The sequence below is a fragment of the Balaenoptera borealis genome (genome assembly GCF_965194805.1).
Source record: "Balaenoptera borealis genome assembly, chromosome: 4".
In the NCBI taxonomy this organism is placed as follows: domain Eukaryota; kingdom Metazoa; phylum Chordata; class Mammalia; order Artiodactyla; family Balaenopteridae; genus Balaenoptera; species Balaenoptera borealis.
This window is the reverse complement of record NC_138861.1, coordinates 34,035,283-34,057,729: the sequence shown is the minus strand read 5'-3', so window position 1 is coordinate 34,057,729 and position 22,447 is coordinate 34,035,283. Positions and strand designations below refer to the sequence as shown.

The following is a 22,447-nucleotide window of genomic DNA, read 5'->3' as shown; positions in this document are numbered from 1 at the left end:
CTGCTTAGAAATCGTTCAGTTCCGATTTTTAGAAGTTAAAATCAGAAATGCATTCTGAAGTGGAAAGTGGAGAAAAGGAGGGCAGTTAATTACCAAGACATACACAAAACAGAGATTTAGCAAATCAGCTAGCATTGTTTACAGAAATAGTAAATATACGACTTTGTTAGATTAAATGAACCAAGGATTGAATGCCTATTTTAATTCTTATACAGATAACTGGGAAATTTACTTCTATACTATTAATCTGTCAATAATTTTACTTGCCCTTGAAAAAATAGGGCAATTATGATATAACTATATAGCGATGAGACCTCTTGGTTCTGATGAATCCTTACTCTGTGGGGAGGGGTGTGGTCAGAGTAGACACCTCCAAATCAGACTTTAAGACAGGGGCCATCCTCACCTATGTCTAAGGTCAGTACTGGATTGGGGACATGATGCATGCTGTAGACATAAAGAGTTTGAGAAAACAATGGGAAATCCACTTGACAGTGTTCCAGAAGGAATTGCAAATATAAGCCTGGAAATCAGGGAAGGGGTGAGTAATTAAACTTAGGAATCTTACTTTTGGGTTGATAGTTGAAGTCTGCAGATTAGATGAGATTTCCATGAAAAAAGAGTATGGAGTGGAAAAAAAGAGGATGATTGTAAATTGAACTTGGGATATGTCTACACACAATTTATGGATTTAAACATTCTTCTTCTTCTTTTCTTTTCTTTCTTTATTTTTAAAACATCTTTATTGGAGTATAATTGCTTTACAATGGTGTGTTAGTTTCTGCATTTATAACAAAGTGAATCAGCGATACATACACATGTATCCCCATATCTCCTCCCTCTTGCGTCTCCCTCCCACCCTCCCTATCCCACCCCTCTAGGTGGTCACAAAGCACCGAGCTGATCTCCCTGTGCTATGCGGCTACTTCCCACTACCTATCTATCTTACATTTGGTAGTGTATATATGTCCATGCCACTCTCTCACTTCGTCCCAGCTTACCCTTCCCCCTCCCCTTGTCCTCAAGTCCATACTCTACATCTGCATCTTTATTTCTGTCCTGCCCCTAGGTTCTTCAGAACCTTTTTTTTTTTTTTTAGATTCCATGTATATGTGATAGCATACGGTATTTGTTTTTCTCTTTCTGACTTACTTCACTCTGTAGGACACACTCTAGGTCCATCCACCTCACTACAAATAACTCAAATTCGTTTCTTTTCATGGCTGAGTAATATTCCATTGTCTATATGTGCCATATCTTCTTTATCCATTCATCTGTCGATGGACACTTAGGTTGCTTCCATGTGCTGGCTATTGTAAATAGAGCTGCAATGAACATTGTGATACATGACTCTTTTTGAATTACGGTTTTCTCAGGGTATATGCCCAGTAGTGGGATTGCTGGGTTGTATGGTAGTTCTATTTTTAGTTTTTTAAGGAAACTCCATACTGTTCTCCATAGTGGCTGTATCAATTTACATTCCCACCAACAGTGCAAGAGGGTTCCCTTTTCTCCACACCCTCTCCAGCATTTACTGTTCGTAGATTTTTTGATGATGGCCATTCTGACCAGTGTGAGGTGATACCTCATTGTAGTTTTGATTTTCATTTCTCTAATGATTACTGATGTTGAGCATTCTTTCATGTGTTTGTTGTCAGTCTGGATATCTTCTTTGGAGAAATGTCTATTTAGATCTTCTGCCCATTTTTGGATTGGGTTGTTTGTTTTTTGATACTGAGCTGCATGAGCTGCTTGTAAATTTTGGAGATTAATCCTTTGTCAGTTGCTTCATTTGCAAATATTTTCTCCCATTCTGAGGGTTGTCTTTTCATCTTGTTTATGGTTTCCTTAGCTGTGCAAAAGCTTTTAAGTTTCATTAGGTCCCATTTGTTTATTTTTGTTTTTATTTCCATTTCTCCAGGAGGGGGGTCAAAAAGGATCTTGCTATGATTTATGTCATAGAGTGTTCTGCCTATGTTTTCCTCTAAGAGTTTTTTAGTATTCAACCTTACATTTAGGTCTTTAATCCATTTTGAGTTTATTTTTGTGTATGGTTTTCGGGAGAGTTCTAATTTCATCCTTTTGCATGTAGCTGTCCAGTTTTCCCAGCACCACTTATTGAAGAGGCTATCTTTTCTCTATTGTAAATTCTTGCCTCCTTTATCAAAGATAAGATGACCATATGTGCGTAGGTTTATCTCTGGGCTTTCTATCCTGTTCCATTGATCTATATTTCTGTTTTTGTGCCAGTACCATACTGTCTTGATTACTGGAGCTTTGTAGTATAGTCTGAAGTCTGGGAGCCTGATTCCTCCAGCTCCGTTTTTCTTTCTCAAGATTGCTTTGGCTATTCAGGGTCTTTTGTGTTTCCAAACAAACTGTGAAATTTTTTGTCCTAGTTCTGTGAAATATGCCATTGGTAGTTCGATAGCGATTGCACTGAATCTGTAGATTACTTTGGGTAGTATAGTCATTTTCACAATGTTGATTCTTCCAATCCAAGAACATGGTATATCTCTCCATCTGTTGGTATCATCTTTAACTTCTTTCATCAGTGTCTTATAGTTTTCTACATATGGGTCTCTTGTCTCCTTAGGTAGGTTTATTCCTAGATATTTTATTCTTTTTGTTGCAATGGTAAATGGGAGTGTTTCCTTAATTTCTCTTTCAGATTTTTCATCATTAGTGTATAGGAATGCAAGAGATTTCTGTGCATTAATTTTGTATCCTGCTACTTTACCAAATTCATTGATTAGCTCTACTAGTTTTCTGGTAACATCTTTAGGATTCTCTATGTATAGTATCATGTCATCTGCAAACAGTGACAGCTTTACTTTTTTTGATTTGGATTCTTTTTATTTCTTTTTCTTCTCTGATTGCTGTGGCTAACACTTCCAAAACTATGTTGAATAATAGTGGTGAGAGGAGACAACCTTGTTTTGTTCCTGATCTTAGAGGAAATGGTTTCAGGTTTTCACCATTAAGAACAATCTTCGCTGTGGGTTTGTCATATATGGCCTTTATTATGTTGAGGTAAGTCCCCTCTATGCCTACTTTCTGGAGAGTTTTTGTCATAAATGGGTGTTGAATTTTGTTGAAAGCTTTTTCTGCATCTATCGAGTTGATCATATGGTTTTTCTCCTTCAATTTGTTAATATGGTTTATCCCATTGATTGATTTGCGTATATTGAAGAATCCTTGCATTCCTGGAATAAACCCCACTTGATCATGGTGTATGATCCTTTTAATGTGCTGTTGGATTCTGTTTGCTAGTACTTTGTTGAGGATTTTTGCATCTATGTTCATCAGTGATGTTGGCCTTTAGTTTTCTTTCTTTGTGACATCGTTTTCTAGTTCTGGTGTCAGGGTGATGGTGGCCTCATAGAATGAGTTTGGGAGTGTTCCTCCCTCTGCTATATTTTGGAAGAGTTTGAGAAGGATAGGTGTTAGCTCTTCTCTAAATGATTGATAGAATTCGCCTGTGAAGCCATCTGGTCCCAGGCTTTTGTTTTTTGGAAGATTTTTAATTACAGTCTCAATTTCAGTGCTTGTGATTGGTCTGTTTATATTTTCTATTTCTTCCTGGTTCAGTCTTGTAAGGTTGTGCTTTTCTAAGAATTTGTTCATTTCTTCCAGGTGGTCCATTTTGTTGGCAGAGAGTTGCTTGTAGTAATCTCTCAGGATCCTTTTTATTTCTTCAGTGTCAGTTGTTACTTCTCCTTTTTCATTTCTGATTCTATTGATTTGAGTCTTCTCGCTTTTTTTCTTGATGAGTCTGGCTAATGGTTTATCAATTTTGTTTATCTTCTCAAAGAACCAGCTTTTAGTTTTATTGATTTTTGCTATTGTTTCCTTCATTTCTTTTTCATTTATTTCTGATCTGATCTTTATGATTTCTTTCCTTCTGCTAACTTCGGGGGTTTTTTGTTCTTCTTTCTCTAATTGCTTTAGGTGTAAGGTTAGGTTATTTATTTGAGATGTTTCTTGTTTCTTGAGGTAGGATTGTATAGCTATAAACTTCCCTCTTAGAACTGCTTTTGCTGCATCCCATAGGTTTTGGGTTGTCATGTTTTCATTGTCATTTGTTTCTCGGTATTTTTGATTTCCTCTTTGATTTCTTCAGTGATCTCTTGGTTATTTAGTGGTGTATTGTTTAGCCTCCATGCGTTTGTATTTTTTACAGATTTTTTTCCTGTAGTTGATATATAGTCTCATAGTGTTGTGGTTGGAAAAGATGCTTTATCCGATTTCAATTTTCTTAAATTTACCAAGGCTTGATTTGTGACCCAAGATATGATCTATCCTGAAGAGTGTTCATGAGCACTTGAGAAGAAAGTGTATTCTGTTGTTTTTCGATGGAATGTCCTATAAATATCAATTAAGTCCATCTTGCTTAATGTATCATTTAAAGCTTGTGTTTCCTTATTTATTTCCATATTGGTTTATCTGTCCATTGGTGAAAGTGGGGTGGTAAAGTCCCCTACTATGTTTGTGTTACTGTCGCTTTCCCCTTTTATGGTTGTTAGCATTTTCCTCATGTATTGTAGTGCTTCTATTTTGGGTGCATAAATATTTACAATTGTTATATCTTCTTCTTGGATTGATCCCTTGATTATTATGTAGTGTCCTTCTTTGCCTCTTGTAGTAGTCTTTATTTTAAAGTCTATTTTGTATGATATGATAATCGCTACTCCAGCTTTCTTTTGATTTCCATTTGATTGGAATATCTTTTTCCATCCCCTTACTTTCAGTCTGTATGTGTCCCTAGGTCTGAAGTTGGTCTCTTGTAGACAGCATATATATGTGTCTTGTTTTTGTATCCATTCAGCCAGTCTATGTCTTTTGGTTGGAACATTTAATCCAGTTACATTTAAGGTAATTATTGATATGTATGTTCCTATTACATTTTCTTAATTGTTTTAGGTTTGTTATTGTAGGTCTTTTCCTTCTCTTGTGTTTCCTGCCTAGAGAAGTTCCTTTAGCATTTGCTGTAAAACTGGTTTGGTGGTGCTGAATTCTCTTAGCTTTTGCTTGTCTGTAAAGGTTTTAATTTCTCCATCAAATCTGAATGAGATTCTTGCTGGGTACAGTAATCTTGGTTATAGGTTTTTCCCTTTCATCACTTTAAATATGTCCCGCCACTCCCTTCTGGCTTGCAGAGGTTCTGCTGAAAGATCAGCTGTTAACCTTATGAGGATTCCCTTGTATGTTATTTGTTGTTTTTCCCTTGCTGCTTTTAATATTTTTTCTTTGTATTTAATTTTTGATAGTTTGATTAATATGTGTCTTGCTGTGTTTCTCCTTGGATTTATCCTGTATAGGACTCTCTGTACTTCCTGGGCTTGACTGACTATTTCCTTTCCCATATTATGGAAGTTTTCTACTATAATCTCTTCAAATATTTTTTCAGTCCCTTTCTTTTTCTCTTCTTCTTCTGGGACCCCTGTAATTCGAATGTTGTTGCATTTAATGTGTCCAGAGACCTCTGAGACTGTCCTCAATTCTTTTCATTCTTTTTTCTTTATTCTTCTCTGCATTAGTTATTTCCACTCTTTTATCTTTCAGGTCACTTATCCATTCTTCTGCCTCAGTTATTCTGCTATTGATTCCTTCAGGAGAATTTTTAATTTCATTTATCTTGTTGTTCATAATTGTTTGTTTGCTCTTTAGTTCTTCTAGGTCCTTGTTAAACGTTTCTTGAATTTTCTCCATTCTATTTCCAAGAGTTTGGATCATCTTTACTATCATTACTTGGAATTCTTTTTCAGGTAGACTGCCTATTTCCTCTTCATTTGTTTGGTCTGATTTGTTTTGACCTTGCTCCTTCATCTGTTGTGTTTTTCTCTGTCTTCTTATTTTGCCTAACTTACTGTGTCTGGGGTCTCCTTTCACAGGCTGCAGGTTCATAGTTCCCGTTGTTTTTGGTGTCTGCCCCCAGTGGCTAAGGTTGGTTCAGTGGGTTTTGTAGGCTTCCTGGTGGAGGGGACAGTGCCTGTGTTCTGGTGGATGAGGCTGGATCTTGTCTTTCTGGTGAGCAAGACCGTGTCCGGTGGTGTGTTTTGTGCCTGTGACCTTATTATGATTTTAGGCAGCCTCTCTGCTAATGAGTGGGGTTGTGTTCCTGTCTTGCTACTTTTTTAGTATAGGGTGTGCAGCACTGTAGCTTGCTGGTCGTTGAATGGAGCTGGGTCTTAGCGTTGAGATGGAGATCTCTGGGAGAGCTTTCGCCGTTTGATATTACGTGGAGCCGGGAGGTCTCTGGTGGACCAATCTCCTGAAGTCGGCTCTCCCACCTCAGAGGCACAGGCCTGACCCCTGGAGCTCCAAGACCCTGTCAGCCACATGGCTCAGAAGAAATGGGAATAAAAAGGAAAGAAGAAGAAAGAAAGGAAGAAAGAAAGAAAGAAAGAAAGAAAGAAAGAAAGAAAGAAAGAAAGAAAGGTAAGAAGGAAGGAAGGAAGGAAGAAAGGAAGAAAGAGGAAGAAAGAAAGAAAAGAAAAGGAAATTATTAAAAGAAAAAAAATTATTAAAAATAAAAAAGTTAAAAAGTATTTAAAAAAAAAAGAAAGAAAGAAGAGAGAAACCAAACCGAAAAAGAAATACACCAATGAGAACAAGTTCTAAAAACTATACAAAAAAAAAAAACCCAAAAACGGACAGAACCCTAGGACAAACTGTAAAAGCAAAACTATACAGACAAATCACACAAAGACGCATATACATACACACTCACAAAAAGAGAAAGGGGAAAAAGATATATATATCTATATATAAAAAAAAAAGGAAGAAAGCAACCAAATCAATAAACAAATCTACCAATGATAATAAACTCTAAATACTAAACTAAGATAAACATAAAACCAGAAACAAATCAGATGCAGAAAGCAAACACCAAGTCTACAGTTGCTCCCAAAGTCCACCACCTCAATTTTGGGCTGATTCGTTGTCTTTTCAGGTATTCCACAAATACAGGGTAAATCAAGTTGATTGTGGAGATTTTATCCACTGCTCCTGAGGCTGCTGGGAGAGATTTCCCTTTCTCTTCTTTGTTCGCACAGGTCCTGGGGTTCAGCTTTGGATTTGGACCAGCCTCTGCCTGTAGGTCACCTGAGGGCATCTCTTCTCCACTCAGACAGGACCAGGTTAAAGTAGCAGCTGATTCGGATGCTTTGGCTCACTCAGGCCGGGGGGAGGGAGGGGTGCGGAATGCAGGGTGAGCCTGCGGTGGCAGAGGCCAGCATGACATTGCAACGTCCTGAGGCGCGCTGTCTCCCGGGGAAGTTGTCCCTGGATCACGGGACCCTGGCGGTGGCGGGCTGCACAGGCTCCCAGGTGGGGAGGTGTGGAGAGTGACCTGTGCTCACACACAGGCTTCTCGGTGGCGGCAGCAGCAGCTTTAGTGTCTCATGCCCGTCTCTGGGGTCCGCGCTGATAGCCGCGGCTCGCGCCCATCTCTGGAGCTCCTTTAAGCGGTGCTCTGAATCCCCTCTCCTCATGCACCCTGAAACAATTGTCTCTTGCCTCTTCGGCAGCTCCAGACTTTTTCTCGGACTCCCTCCCGGTTAGCTGTGGTGCACTAGCCCCCTTCAGGCTGTGTTCATGCCGCCAACCCCAGTCCTCTCCCTGGGGTCTGACCTCCGAAGCCCAAGCCTCAGCTCCCAGCCCCCGCCCGCCCCGGCGGGTGAGCAGACAAGCCTCTCGGGCTGGTGAGTGCTGCTCGGCGCCGAGCCTCTGTGCGGCAACCTCTCCGCTTTGCCCTCTGCACCCCTGTTGCTGCGCTCTCCTCTGTGGCTCCGAAGCTTCTCCCCCTGCCACCCCCCGTCTCCACCAGTGAAGGGCCTTCCTAGTGTGTGGAAACTTTTCCTCCTTCACAGCTCCCTCCCAGAGGTGCAGGTCCCGTCCCTATTCTTTTGTCTCTGTTTTTGCTTTTTTCTTTTACCCTACCCAGGTACATGGGGAGTTTCTTGCATTTTGGGAAGTCTGAGGTCTTCTGCCAGCATTCACTAGGTGTCCTGTAGGAGTTGTTCCTCATGTAGATGTATTTTTGATGTATTTGTGGAGAGGAAGGTGATCTCCATGTCTTACTTCTCCGCCATCTTGAAGTTCCCCCCCTTATTATTATTATTGTAACAATTACAGTTTATGGAGCCACTACTATGTGCCAGGCAATTTGTGTGGATTAGCTCATTTAATCCTCAGAGCCCTAAGTTGTAAATGATGTTATTAGCCCTGTGTTAGAGATAACGGTATTGTTATAGCTCAGTTCCTTTTCTTGCACTTCTTCTTCATAAATCAAGAAAAGCAGCCATGGCAAAACAAACTGCTCACTTTTGTTATACTGCCATACAACTCGCTCTCATTTATGTCCAGATTCTCCTAAGAAGAGGCAAGAGATCTGCGTGGGCACAGAATAGGTAGCGGTTTGCCTGAAATACAGGAAGTCCTTTCTCGGAATTTTGTTTTTGCTTAAATGACGAAATTGTTGACGTTTATCTGGAAGCAAGAAAAACAGATTTACCCTGCTCTGTGTAGGTGGATGAACTAAACTCTCCCTCAGCTTTTCTCTGTCTCTGAGTTGTTACTTAATTCAAGGGACGTCATTAGACAGCAGACAAAAGATGCGATTCTAGGTGCTCAGCGACTTCTGTTGAATCATCAACTGATTCATGATGTTTCCAGGGTTTGGCATTGCTCAGCAAATTGTGCATAAATATAGTCAGCTGTACCATCTCTTAAGACGATATGTGTTCCTTTTGATAATGCATGAAAATGGATGTTCTTTCAGATATTTTGATATGAATGTAAGACTGGAAAACACTAGAGAATGAACTCTGACTTCCGCAGAGGATGCATTTGAAGAACAAATGGTATTGTTTTCGGTAACCAATAAATTGTGCTGTACCTGTGAAAGAGGGTACAGCAGACGCTGTATTTACCCTTCAATAATTCTAGAAATGCATATAGGTTTCCTGTCTCAGGTTAAAAAGCCTAAAAGGAAATTTAAGAGAGCTGTAGAATAAGGAATTTTAATGAATTGAAATCTGATAACATTCTACAGTTTTTGCATCCTTTGGTCTCTTTCATCCCATGATTTCCGTATATAAATATAAATAAGTGTATATATATTTATATATCTGCATGTGTATATAATCATAGTATAAAATTTGAAATTATTTTTGATGACTTGTATTTACAAATGTATATCACTCAGTATGGACTTGGTTATGCTAGAGAAATGAACAACTTCAACTTGTAAAGGCTTAAAAGAGCAAAGGCATACTTCTCACTCAAGATGTGTGTCCACAAGGGGTTGACTGGGGCTCTCATCCATGTCTTTACAATTAGAGGCCCAGAATGAAGGTGTTTCTACCATCTGCAGCAACACAGGTGCAACAGCAGTGGGAAACAAACACTGCAAATTGTGCACTAGCTGTTACAGCTTCTATACCAAAGTGCTACCCACAGCTTCTGACATTTCATTGGCCAAAGCACGTTCACGGTCATGCCATGATAATAAATGCAATCCTACCGGGTGCACAGAAAGGAAGAAAAAAGTGAAAATATTTGATGACTGGCACTGACAATTACCACACTAGCTCTGCTTCTAGCTGTGGGTTCAAAGAGGCACATGTGGGATTCAGAAGTTCATGAGTTGTCACAGCTTTTAAAGGTGGGTCATATTCCTGCTGATTCTTATGAACACATTATTTCATCTGTTCAAGCATTTTGCTAATGAGGTCAGGTGAAATTTTTATGACATTTTTAGCCCCGCTTCACCTCGCTTTGATCCTGAAAATCAAACTGATTATCTAAGTCTAGTCTTTTGAAAAGTGCAATATGGGAATTGGAGAGGGTGACTGGGAATGGATTTCCTCCTTCTTAAAAATGTCAAAAACAGTTCTTACTATGTTCATGGTACAGGTTGGGTCAACCTGGACTAAAGCTTGATATTGTTTTTATTATTTGTTTTTTTTTCAGAAGTATTTTCATACATTTTAGAATCCAGGGAAGCCTTGGTTTCTATTTGTTAAAAATCAAGACAAATGGTTGAAAGCTTATTGCTTTGAGTCTGTAGCCCAGATAAAGATCAGACAAAAAGCCACTGTACAGGGCTTCCCTGGTGGCGCAGGGGTTGGGAATCTGCCTGCTAATGCAGGGGACACGGGTTCGAGCCCTGGTCTGGGAAGATCCCACATGCCGCGGAGCGGCTGGGCCCGTGAGCCACAATTGCTGAGCCTGTGCGTCTGGAGCCTGTGCCCTGCAACGAGAGAGGCTGCGACAGTGAGAGGCCCGCGCACCGCGATGAAGAGTGGCCCCCGCTTGCCACAACTGGAGAAAGCCCTCGCACAGAAATGAAGACCAAACACAGCCATAAATAAACAAACAAATAAATAAATAAATAAAATTTTTTTTAAAAAGCCACTGTAAAGTCCTTCTAGAAGGATGCGTCAGTTTGTCCTACACTGATTTGAGAGCAGACTGTCTTTTGAGTAGAGCCTTATGATTGCTCCAGAGCAGTGAGAACATTTGTCTTGTATATATATTCATACAACCAAAATTGAGCTCATTCAAATTGTGAGACTGCCGATATATTTACAATATGTGTTGAACTTGGACCTCCAAAGATAAAAGGGCAAATAGCCCTGGAATTTTGGACACTGTAACACTGAAATGATTTTCTGATTCGCTTATTTCTTGGGGCTGTGTTTTTGACATGTGTTTCATTTGCTTTCTAAGCCAGTTAGTGACATCTGGATCTCTTTTTTAGCACTGCTATAAAAAAACAAAAACAAAAACAAAACGTTAATACTTACCATTAGAGTTTACAGCTGCTGAGGTACAGCAAAACAAAACTGTAAGGTTTTCAAAGCCCTCGAGGCAGTAGGTCAACAGAAAAATGGCCTTTGAGTAAAATCAAAAGATCTGAATTTACCAAGCCTCTTTTCCTCCAGATATCCATTTCACAATCACAGTTGGTTATTTAAATATTTAGGTGTCTAAATATATCAGTTTTACTCAAGTATTTTGATATCTTCCATTTTAACTCTTACTTTTCTAATTTTTGGCGAACGTTTCTTTTGTGAATAATTTATATATACTTGTTATGCACCAAGTAGTTACTGAGTGCCCATCTTAGTCTAGAGCAGGCTGGTGTGGGTCCCTCCCTCTCGAAGCTTGCCATCTGGTAAGGGAGATGGCCATTAATCAAATAACTGCCCAGCTTAGTGTAAAGTTGCTGTCTTCATATGTGCTAGGAGCTAGAGGAACATGGGGTGATTAGAGCATAAAACAGGGAGATTTGACCTCGATGGGGTGAGGCAGGGTGGTCAGGGAAATGTCCCCGGAAAAAGTAAAGCAGGATGGCTAGAGACCTGAAGGATAAAGAGGAGCTAAGAGAGTATGGGAATAAAGAGTGTCCTGACGGGGGACAGCCTGTGCAAAGATCTTGGAACAGCTGGGAGCAGAGCTAGTCCAGGAAAGGCCAGAGCCAAAGCGATGAGAGCAGAACGGTCTCCCCGGCTGAAGAGGATGGAGAAGCTAATCACAGGCATCTACAGGTCCCCAGTGGTTTTTCATTATCCTATGAGCCTTTGGAAGCCTTTATAAGTTTTTAAGTCAAGGGAAAATATTATGTGATTTGAGTTTTGGAGAAGATCAGTCTAACTGCTCTGCAGAGAAGGATCAGAGCTGGGCAAGACTGATGCAGAGATCAGGTGGGAGAACATTGTTACTCCCAGGCTGCAGGTGACTCTAGCTTGGACCAGGATGGTGATGGTGGTGACAGTGGAGACAAGTGGATGTATCTAATAATAATTAGAAAATCAAATTAACACGGTGATAAATTGAAAATAGAAATTGGACATCTATAACACAGTTTTCTGATGTGTGTTCTCAGTGCAGGCTGACTCAGGATTTAATGTCTGACTGTGGAAACAAAAGTAAATTAAAGCAAAAGTATTACTTACTTAAAATGTTCTCATGCATTAAAAAGTAGATGAATAATATATGTGCTTAATAATTCTATTCAGCTTAATCAATACTTTAATATCAATGTTTGAAAAGAAACTGAAGAACAGGGCTTTGTAGATGGCACTAGCAAATTATGGCTCCTTTGTGGAGAAATAGTCCACCTCTGATTAGTGTCTTGGTTTATTTGGTAGAATGCTTACCTGTTAGCCTGAGACTGTGGAATTGACAGCAAATGTGACCTTCACACAGGCTTGTTAAAAAATCTCCTCAAGAGAAATTTTATTCTGTTCAGAGAAGGACAGGGCCATTTTACTCAAATGTGGATTAGATAACAATAAATCACGTTGTAATAATGTTGAAAACGACATCATCAACTTGGACTCATAAAAGGGAAATTACTTCTCATAGACTACACAAATGTACAGAAGCAGCTACATATGCCAGACTTGCCTAACACCATTCAAGGTTTTGATGCTAGGTAAGCATGTTTTGCTTGTGTAAGATTCATCTTTCTTCTAACTAATATCCAAAGACTTCCGTAAGTCATGGAATTAATTTTCCAAGAAGACCTATTCATTCTGGTACAAAAATCCTTCCTTCCTTTCTTCCTTCCTTCCTTCCTTCCTTCCTTCCTTCCTTCCTTCCTTCCCTCCCTCCCTCCCTCCCTCCCTCCCTCCCTCCTTCCTTCCTTCCTTCCTTCCTTCATTCCTTCCTTCCTTCCTTCCTTCCATCTCTCCCTCCCTTCCAGTTTTGAAGAGTAATCACCTTTCTTGGTAGTGATCCTTTCACACCCAAATCATCTAACCCGTCAGTGTATCTATTGACTTTATTTTCAAATTGTATCTAGAATCCAGACAGTTCTCAGTACCTCCACCATTACAGTTCTAATCCAAATCAGCATCTTCTCCTTCCCGTGTTATTTCAATGACTTCCTGACTACTCTTGAGGCTTTTAGCCTTGACCCTGGGGTTATATTCTCCCCACATTAGTCAGTGACCCCTTAAATGTAACCCATATTATAACACACCCATAAGTAAATGTCCCTGTGGCTGTCCATCTCAGAGCAAGGGCTATGTCCTTCTCACAGTCCTTGGGACACTACCTTATCTGCACTTTAGCTCTCTCTCTCTCTGACCTCATCTCCTCCTCTCCCCCTCCTCAGCCACACACTGGCCCCCTTGCTGTCTCTCAGACATTGCAAGCATCCTCCCACACAAAGTCCTCTTCAGTTGCTATTTTCAGTGCCTGAATGTTCTTCTTCCAGATATCATGATTTCTTCCTTCCCTTTATTCATGGGTCAACTCAATCAGTTGTCTGATCAGAGAGGCCTTTGCTGACCACCTTATCTAAAACAGCACCCCTTACATCACTATCAATTACTTTCTTCTTTGTTGTGCATATCCTTCTCCTAACATATATGTGCATATTTGTTTACTTGTTTATTCTCTTTCTCCTTCCACTGGAATGTAAGCTCTCAGAGTTGGGACTGTGCCTTTTGTTCAGCTCAATATCGTAGCATTATAATAGTGCCTCATACCAGCAGGTGCTCAGCCATATTTGGTTTAAGGGATAAATATTGTTATAATCCATGTTTTCTACAAACTGGAAAAGGTAGAGAACTGATTATCTCCTCGAGACTGTGCAAGGAACACATTCCTGCTAACACTCTGTTTTTAGGACTTTTGATTTCCAGGATTCTAATAAAATACATTTGCATTGCTTTAAGACACTGAATTTGTGGTAATTTGTTTCAATGGCAATAGGAAATTAGTGAGCCTTATGAGCTAAGATGCAGCCTCATAATCCTTTTCAACTCAGTGCCCCTGCTGTCTGTGGAGGGGAATTGGCATATCTGGTGGTCATTAGTATTGTTTACTGCATATTTCTGGATTTCCTTTTAGGTATATGGCAGAATTGTGTGTCCCTGAATTAGGTGTGGCCATGTGGCTTTCTTAGGAAGATGACTAGCAAGTAGGAGTCGCATACGTAACTTCCAGGTAAACTTTATAAGCCTTTGCAAAATTTGCCATACCCCTATTTTTCTTGTTATTGTGAGTGTAGAATCTTGATGAGATATACTCTCTGTGAGCCTGGTTTCCTGAGGAAACAATGAGCACATTCCCTCAGCCTACACCAGTGGACTTGTAGTGTGAATAAGAAATAAATCATTTTGTTCAAGCTGCTGAGATTCTGGGATTACTGGTAAAACAGCCAAATCCAGCCCAGTGGTTCTCAAATGTTTTGGTCTTAGGATCCTTCAGCACTCTTAAAATGTATTGAGGAACTCAGAAAACTTTTGTTTATGTGGATTATATCTTTCAATATATATCATGCTGGGAATTAAAGAGACATTCTTAAATAATTCATTTAGAAGTAACAATGTAAATATTTTTAATGAAAAAACTGTATTTTTCAAATAAAAATAATTTCATGAGATGAGATATGCCTTTATACATATTTGTAAATATTTTCAATGTTTGGCTTAATAGAAATTGGCTGGATTGTCGTATCTGCTTCCACAGCAGTAAGACTGTTGCCATTTGTGGTTGTGGTTGAAGTACATGGAGAAGATCCAGCCTCACATAGTTACACAGTTGAAAATGAAGAAGTATGTTAACACCCTTTTCAGACAGCTGTGGATATTCTCCTTTTACACCACATTAGAACTCTGTAAGTAGTAGTTTCTTAAAGGTTGATTGCAAGGTAGAACTGACACCGTATTAATGAACTTTTTATACTGTTCCGTGAACTCCATTGGTCTATCCTGCACTTTAAATGGTTACATCCATGAGTCTTAAAAGCATCAACTGGTCATTTGAAAAACATTGGCTCCTTGAGTTTCACAGCTCTTTTGAATGTTAACACATTTCCGTACACAATATCAAACCCAACATTCTTTAATATTGCTGCCAAAATCTTTAGCAAAGGTTTTATATATTTTGAGAAACTGGTAAGACACTGTTGCCGGATACAAGTTTTCCTGAGTTCTATGGCATATTGAGTATCAACACTGTTTTCCTTGAATTGACAAAACTGACTTGGTTCATTTTCAAGAAATACTCAATTCTGCAAATATCTAAAAAAATACCCAAGCCCGAATCATTAAAGTTTGTTTGTTAATGATTCTTCCAAGTAAAAATGGTCTGTAATGAAAAGAGAAGCTAGTTCACCTTGCAGTGCAAAGTGTCACACAAGTGCTTTTCCCAGAGATGACCATTGTGGACGGCAGCTTCTGATTTTGTTCTTGATGATCCCAGCCCCTGGGGATTCATACTCTTGTGTAATTCCCTTCCCTCAAGTGTGGGATGGGCTAAGTAATTTGCTTATAACAAATAGAATATGACAAAAGTGAGAAGGTGCCGCTTCTGTTTTTGGATCACAAAAGACTGTGATTTCCATCTTGCTGGGCTTTTCTCTCTGTTTCTTCTCCAGGGCTTGCCCTCATGGAGAGGGCAACCTGGCAAGGAAGGGAGAGTGGCCTCCAGACAATAACCAGTAGGGAACCGAGGTCCTCAGTCCAAAATCCCTCAAGCAGCTGAATCCTCCCAACAACCATGAGTGAGGTTGGAAGTGGATCCCTCCCCAGTAAGAGCTTGAGATGCCTGTGGCCCCAGTTGGCACCTTAACTGCAGCCTGGTAAGAAACCTGGGCCAGAGGACCCGGCGAAGCAGTGCATGAGTTCCTGACCCACAGAAACTAAGATAATAAGTGTATATCATTTTAAGCTGCTAAATCTTAGGGTAATTTGTTACACAGCAGCAGGTAACGAATACAACTATCTACTTCATTACATAGTAGAAATGCTTTATATATATCTTCAGTTTTTGTCATACAGTTTATTAAGATTTGTACTTAAGTGCCAAGACTTAACAGAATTACAATTTTGTACTACTTCATCAATGATTTTCTTAAGTAAAACTGACATTTTGGTGAATGGTGGTGCATGAAATATACACTAGTCCAGGTTGTTTCTGCTACCTTGATTTGTTCTAAGCACAAGTAATTTTACCCACCATTGTATTTGTACCATCAGTGCAAATGCCAACCTAGCACAGACCAACACAATGAAAAAGACAAAAAGTGAAAATGATAAATAATAGAGTGAGAATTGCTTTGACTCCACAGAACTCTTGAAATGTTTCCTGGGACTTCTAGGGATCTGTGGATTGTGCTTTCAGAACTGCTGACATAGACTATCCCTATTGTTACATCAGGTGAATTGTTAATTTACTATCCCTAGTCAATATTTTACAGCATAGTAATGTTGCCCAAAAGAAAGGCAAAGAACAGTTCTCTTCACTTAAATAAGAAAAGTCGTTTTCATTAAGTTTTGAAATCCTTCCTATGCAGTATGTGCACGTGGTTGCCTCTGCCTATCAATTCAGGGCGGCTGAAACATTGCCTCACTTCAGTGTTCACTCTCCTGGTCTCAGATTATAACATAACATAACAAGAAAACAGCTTTGACTCTCACTGTCACTTGCTGCTGTTGATATTGTTATCTTATTTCTTAACTATCAAGAAAGCCACTGTCCATATGTTTTTGTGTGTTCATTTGCAGGTGTGTGTGTTTGTTTTTGCTTTTGTATGAATTCTATAAATAGGAATCTGGTACAAGTGTGAATAAGATTTACAAATATTTCCACCTACATATTTCATTTGTGTCACTATTACTAACATTGGTACTGTAATGAATAATAATACTTATTTCCTTATGATAGGGAATTTAGGAAATACATGGGCAATTTAGGAAATACAATATTAATGGGCGATTTCAACCCTATCACTTGCTTTCAAAATTCTAGTTGTGATTCTAGATAAATACCCAAGTAATTACTTTTATTGTGAGGGAAGGCACATCACAAAGGAAGCAGTATTCAACTATCCAAAATACTGAAAAAATGTAGGTTAATTTTATTTTTCAGGGTAGGTTAATTTTGCTTCTATTGTTAAATATGCTATATAGAGTGTTAATAAAATATATTTTTTATTGGTCTAGGTTTTACATACTATCCCATATATTTTATAGAGTTTAAGTTCACGTGTTATGTTTGCATGCAATACACAAATGATAAAGTAAAAGGAAAAACACATAAAGAAACACACAGGAATCACCTTGTATTTATAAATAATAGGAGTGACATGTTTCAAGTCCCTGAAGATTGATTTCGTTTTACTAAACGTGGATTCCCGGATATTACAAGGCAGTCAGCACTAGTTTAAAATGCAGGTGGTATTCCCATGTGTATCCTGCCCCAGAGAATGCCACGGTAGATTTACCTGTCTCAAAGGTCTACACAGTTGATCCTGTCGCCATGGTTGAGCTGATCCTTGCAGCTGGAATTGACACATTTTATGGCCAAAATTAATATACTGGTCAGGTCTCTGATAAGCTATCGTAATGAGATCTCTCATTATCTATTACCTCTGTCTCTATCAAAGAATCAATAAAACTCCCTGAAAGACACAATGGAGAAATCTGAAAAATTGGTAAATGTTTTCTGTGGCGGCTACTGCTCACCTCTTTTCACACTTAACACCTATTGGATTCAAGATGAAATTAGTTTTTAAAATAAAAGTGCTCTTAAATAGTATAGACCCAGCATGTTCTTTGCAGGCTTCTGTGTTTCAGGGGCCAGAGAAGGGTCACTAGATATACATATATTGATAACTGTTTTATATTTAATGGCCAGGGATTCCTACTATTAAAAGCCATTTTCTAGGCTATTACTATCTTTATTTATTATATATAAAGCTCTATAAATGTACATGGTATTTAATGTTAGATGAAACTGTGCCAGACACATTGCGTCCTCCTAGCCGAAAGCAGAAGAACAATGCAGGAGGGAGACTGGGGGCAGGATGGAGAGTAATTAAGGGTTGCAAACTTGCCATGGCTTTGCCGAGTAGGTGCACTGCAAGGAGAGCTTGAAAGCTGAGACATGATTCTGAGATTGGGAAGCCATTAAGTAAAATCCAACCCGTAACTGGAAGCAAGCAAAGGCATCAGGAAAGGAGAATTCCAGCCTTTTAAGTAAGAAATCTACACCTTCAGCTCTGACATTTCCTTGTACACCTTGTTCACCTGGTTTCTCAGCATCACCTCTGGCTCATCAGGTTCTAAACCAGTGGGTCTCAAGCTGGAGTGAGCATCAGAATCCCCTGAGGGGTGGAGGAGATTGTTAAAATGCGGGTTATTGGGCCATGTGTCAGTCAGAGTGGCTGAATCAGTAGGTTTGGGGTCTTGAATTTGCATTTCTCATAAGTTCTCAGAACTACTGCTGCTGCTGGAACCACACTTTGAGAACCTCTGTCCTAAACTAGTATCTTCAATTCCTCTTATATCTTTCCCTCCAAGCCTCAGCTTAGAGTCATGTCCGATTCTCACCTTTATAGTCAGACAATACCCCAGTTCTATCTTTCCTGTCCTAGAAATTTCTTTCGGATTTGTTTCTTTTCCATCTTATAGCTACTAACCTAATCAGATACTGCTACCACTCCTACTATTACTAGCAACGACAGAATAACAATCACTACTATTAACTTCTTTGAATACCTACTATATTCAAGAAAATATGCTAACCACTTTTATATTATCTCATTAAATAATACTATTAGATAATTTGTATTATCCCCATTCGCAAGTGAAGAAATTCCTTTGCAGTAAGATTAACTTGTAGTATTACAGAAGGGATAAAAATGAACTTCTGTCTGACACCAAAACCTTTATGTCCATCCAGTATTTGGCCCTTACCTGAAGCCTACTTCCTTCATGCGGTCCCTCGTGTATAATTGTCAGTGTGGTAGTGAATCCTCTCCCTTTTCTCAACTACTAATGATCTCCTCTGTGTTACAAAGACTTGATATATGATGAGGTGGCATCAAAAATCAGTACGGAAGAGAAAGATTTATCAAGAGATGTCACTGGGACAATTAAATGCCTGTATGACACAACACACAAATAAATGGCCATGGAACACAATCCTGAATGAGAAAAATAAAACTGAAAATTTTGGAAGAAAACATGACATCAAAGTACAAACTTCATAAAATTGATAAGCATAAAAACTTGTCAAAATACAACCAGAGAAATAATAAACAAAATGAAAATTAAACCATAAATCAGGGAACTTATTCATGGTGAATTTGAACAATGAAGTATTAGTTTAGGAAATATATAATCAACTCTGTCAAATCTTCCCACTTCACAAAAGAGGAAAGACAGATGGCCAAGGTTATTATGAAAATATGTTCAGGTTTAAAAAATAATAAGGGAAATTAACATTGTATATCAGCACATTGTAAGTTCATATACATCAGATTAATATAAAGTAATGTCTGAGTGTCTGCAGATGAGTCCCTGGGAATTCCTGCAGTGCATTGGTTGGTGTGTAACTTAGTTCATTTACTTTGGAGAGAAGTTTGAAATATTGACTAAAGTTAATAATGTAGGTACCTATGACTTACTAATTCTATTTCTAGGCATATCCTCTAGAACATCTCTTCAACAGAAACACAAGGATGTATGTACAAGAATGTTCACCACAATGTTGGTTATGCTAGGAAAACTTTGGGAACAAGCCACATGTCCTTAATAGGTTATTGGATAATTAATTTTTGTGGTCTATACAAAGAACATAATTCCTCGGTTAAAATATACGAGGTTAACCTGTATGCGATATCATGGCTCTGTCTCATAAACGTAATGTCAAATAAAATTAGTACTTCACAGTCTGTACAAAAATGATACTATTTTTGTAAATTTAAAACATACAGAAATCCTATGTATTACTCATGGATACAAACATCTGAGTTAAAGTAAATATATGGACAAGAATATACACCAATTTCAGGATGATGGTAGCCTATGGGGAAGGAAGGAGGAAAAGAGGGATGGGGGTGGCCTTAATTGCATAAGTAATCTTTTATTATTATTTAGATTAAAAAATCTGAACCAAATATAGCAAAATGCTAATGCTTGTTAAATTAATGTGGCAAATACTTGTGTTTTTTTCTCTTCATTTATGAAATGTTCATAATCAAAAGAACATTTTAACAAAGGCGTCTATGGTTGAAAATTTTTTGAATATTCTGGTTTAATCAAAGTACAATCATTTTATTTGCGGCAAAACTTTTCAGTCATTAATATGCTAATAGACATTGTGAATTGCCAACACGGTAATGTTTTATGAAATATTTCCCAAACGTATTTGACCATGGAAGCCTTTTTTTTTAAAAAAAATAAAACATCTATTAACATCTCATGGATCTTTTGGGGAACACTCTTACATATCATAGCACTTGATTTTTCCTAATTGTTTCACGTAATTTAACTTTATTTCTATGGTTATATTTCCATCTCCTTAATGTCAGAGCCTAAGTCTTATTCCTTTTAGCTAGGCATAAAATGGACATACAAGTAATACTTTGATGGCTTGTTTGATTTTTCTGAGAGATTATTGTGCAGGTCATTATACTCAATGTAGGTTTTGGAGGGGAGGAAATAGTAAAAGCATTCCTTGCATACAATTTTATATGGAAATAAAAACAAAACTCAAGAACACAAAGATCAACATAAAGATAACAGTACTTTTCAAACAAATGGAGAATATTGATCCCAAAACATTGCCAGAATTGATTTCTGAACACTTTTCTTCCTTTATTTTTTATCTCATTCAACAGATATTATAAAATTATCTGAAGAGAAATGATAGCTTTGAATATATAAAAAGTAGATACAATCCAATGCATAGGAATTTTCAGAATTAAATTATCAATGATTTCTCAGGGTAAAATAACTCAATCCTTTTGAATTTATATTGAGCATAAATCCACTCACAATTTTATTAAATAATTAATTCATTTAAAGATTTGTAAATACTAGGTATGTCTTAAATTCCTTGGTTCACAAGGATGTAATTTTAACACAACAATAAATAAAATTGATTAAGCATAAATTCCTTGACTAATACGTCTGTCCCTCACAAGAGCGTAAGCCTCTCTTTTGAAGCTTTGAAGCTAGTCATTGACTTCTCCTCTCTAGCTATGAAAGTCTTAGATGGCATCTTTTCCCCGCAGAAGGCTGTTTGCCTGCATTGAAAATCTGTTATTTCCTGTAGCCACCTTCATTAATTATTTCAGCTAGATCTTCTGGGTAACCTGCTGCAGCTTCTACATCAGCACTTGCTGCTTCACTTTGCACTTGGATGTTATGGAGGTGGCTTCTTTCTTTAAACCTCACGAACCAAGCTCTGCTAGCTTCAGACTTTTCTTCTGCAGCTTCTTCACCTCTCTCAGCCTTCAAAAATTGAAGAGAGTTAGGGACTTGCTATGGATTAGGCTTTGGCTTAAGGGAATGTTGTGACTGGTTTGATTATTTTATCCAGATGACTAAAACTTTCTTCATATCAGCAATAAAGCTGTTTTGCTTTTTTATCACTGTGTGTTCACCGGAGTAGCACTTTTAATTTCCTTCAAGAACTTTTCCTTTGCATTTATAACTTGGCAAATTATAATTTGGTGCAAGAGGCTTACCTTTCAGCCTATCTTGGCTTTCAGTATGCCTTTCCCACTAAGCTTAATCATTTCTAGCTTATGATTCAAAGTGAAAGGTGTGTGACTCTTTCACTTGAACACTTAAAGGCCATTGTAAGATTATTAATTGTCCTAATTTCAATATTTTTGTGTCTGAAGGAATAGGGAGGCCCCAAGAAAGAGAGAGAGAGAGATAAATGTGTATTTCTGACTGTTTCATCTACCCAACTAGGGGAATGGCCTGTCAGTCGAATAGTCAGAAGATACACACTTACTGATTAAATTCACTGTCTTATTGGGTGTGGTTTGTAGTGCCCCCAAATAATTATAATAGTAACATCAAAGATCACTGATCACAGAGCACCATAACAGTTATAGTCATAATGAAAAAGTTTGAAATATTGTGAGAATTACCAAAATGTGACACAGAGACATGAAGTGAACAAATGCTGTTGTAAAAATGGTGCTGATGGACTTGCTCGATGCAGGGTTGCCCCAAACATGCAATTTGTAAAAAATGCAATAAAGCACAGTAAAATGAGGTATGCCTGTAGATACGTAAGATCTAGTACAAAGACGTAAGGAGTTAAAACTCACTGGAGTGTTTCAGAAAAGCATTTTGTAATTCTTATTCCATAACTATTACCCTTTATACCATTTTCTAGTTGGCAAAATTCTGCTGCTATTGTTTGAAGATAAAACATTGAATCTCATTCTTTTAGAATTTTTCATTTTGGTATAGTTCTTACAGCTTTAAAAGATTATTTTATGGACTGGTATAAAAGCAAATTTCTGCTCTTTGCAGAAACTAAATTTGTGTACAGTAAAACCTCATTTGAAGTACAATTCAGTATTAATATTATTTAGTTTGATTTAGAATTCTGATTTTCTTAAGAGAAATTCATATCAATACTACCAAAGTAATCTGTGTTTTCAGGTCTA

The 22,447-nt window shown here is 38.1% G+C and overlaps 1 protein-coding gene across 1 annotated transcript in view; it reads left to right on the top strand.

The window, feature by feature from the left end:
• LOC309628519 (uncharacterized protein) overlaps nucleotides 1-10,407 on the top strand; it is a gene marked incomplete at its 5' end in the record, with an annotated part of 305,036 nt that extends 294,629 nt beyond the window's left edge. Inside the window, one exon of the mRNA XM_082391609.1 lies at nucleotides 9,979-10,407. Coding sequence (XP_082247735.1) covers nucleotides 9,979-10,031 — 53 coding nt within the window. The 3' untranslated portion in view covers nucleotides 10,032-10,407. The remainder of the gene's footprint in view (nucleotides 1-9,978) is intronic.
• Between the last annotated feature and the right edge of the window lie 12,040 nt (nucleotides 10,408-22,447).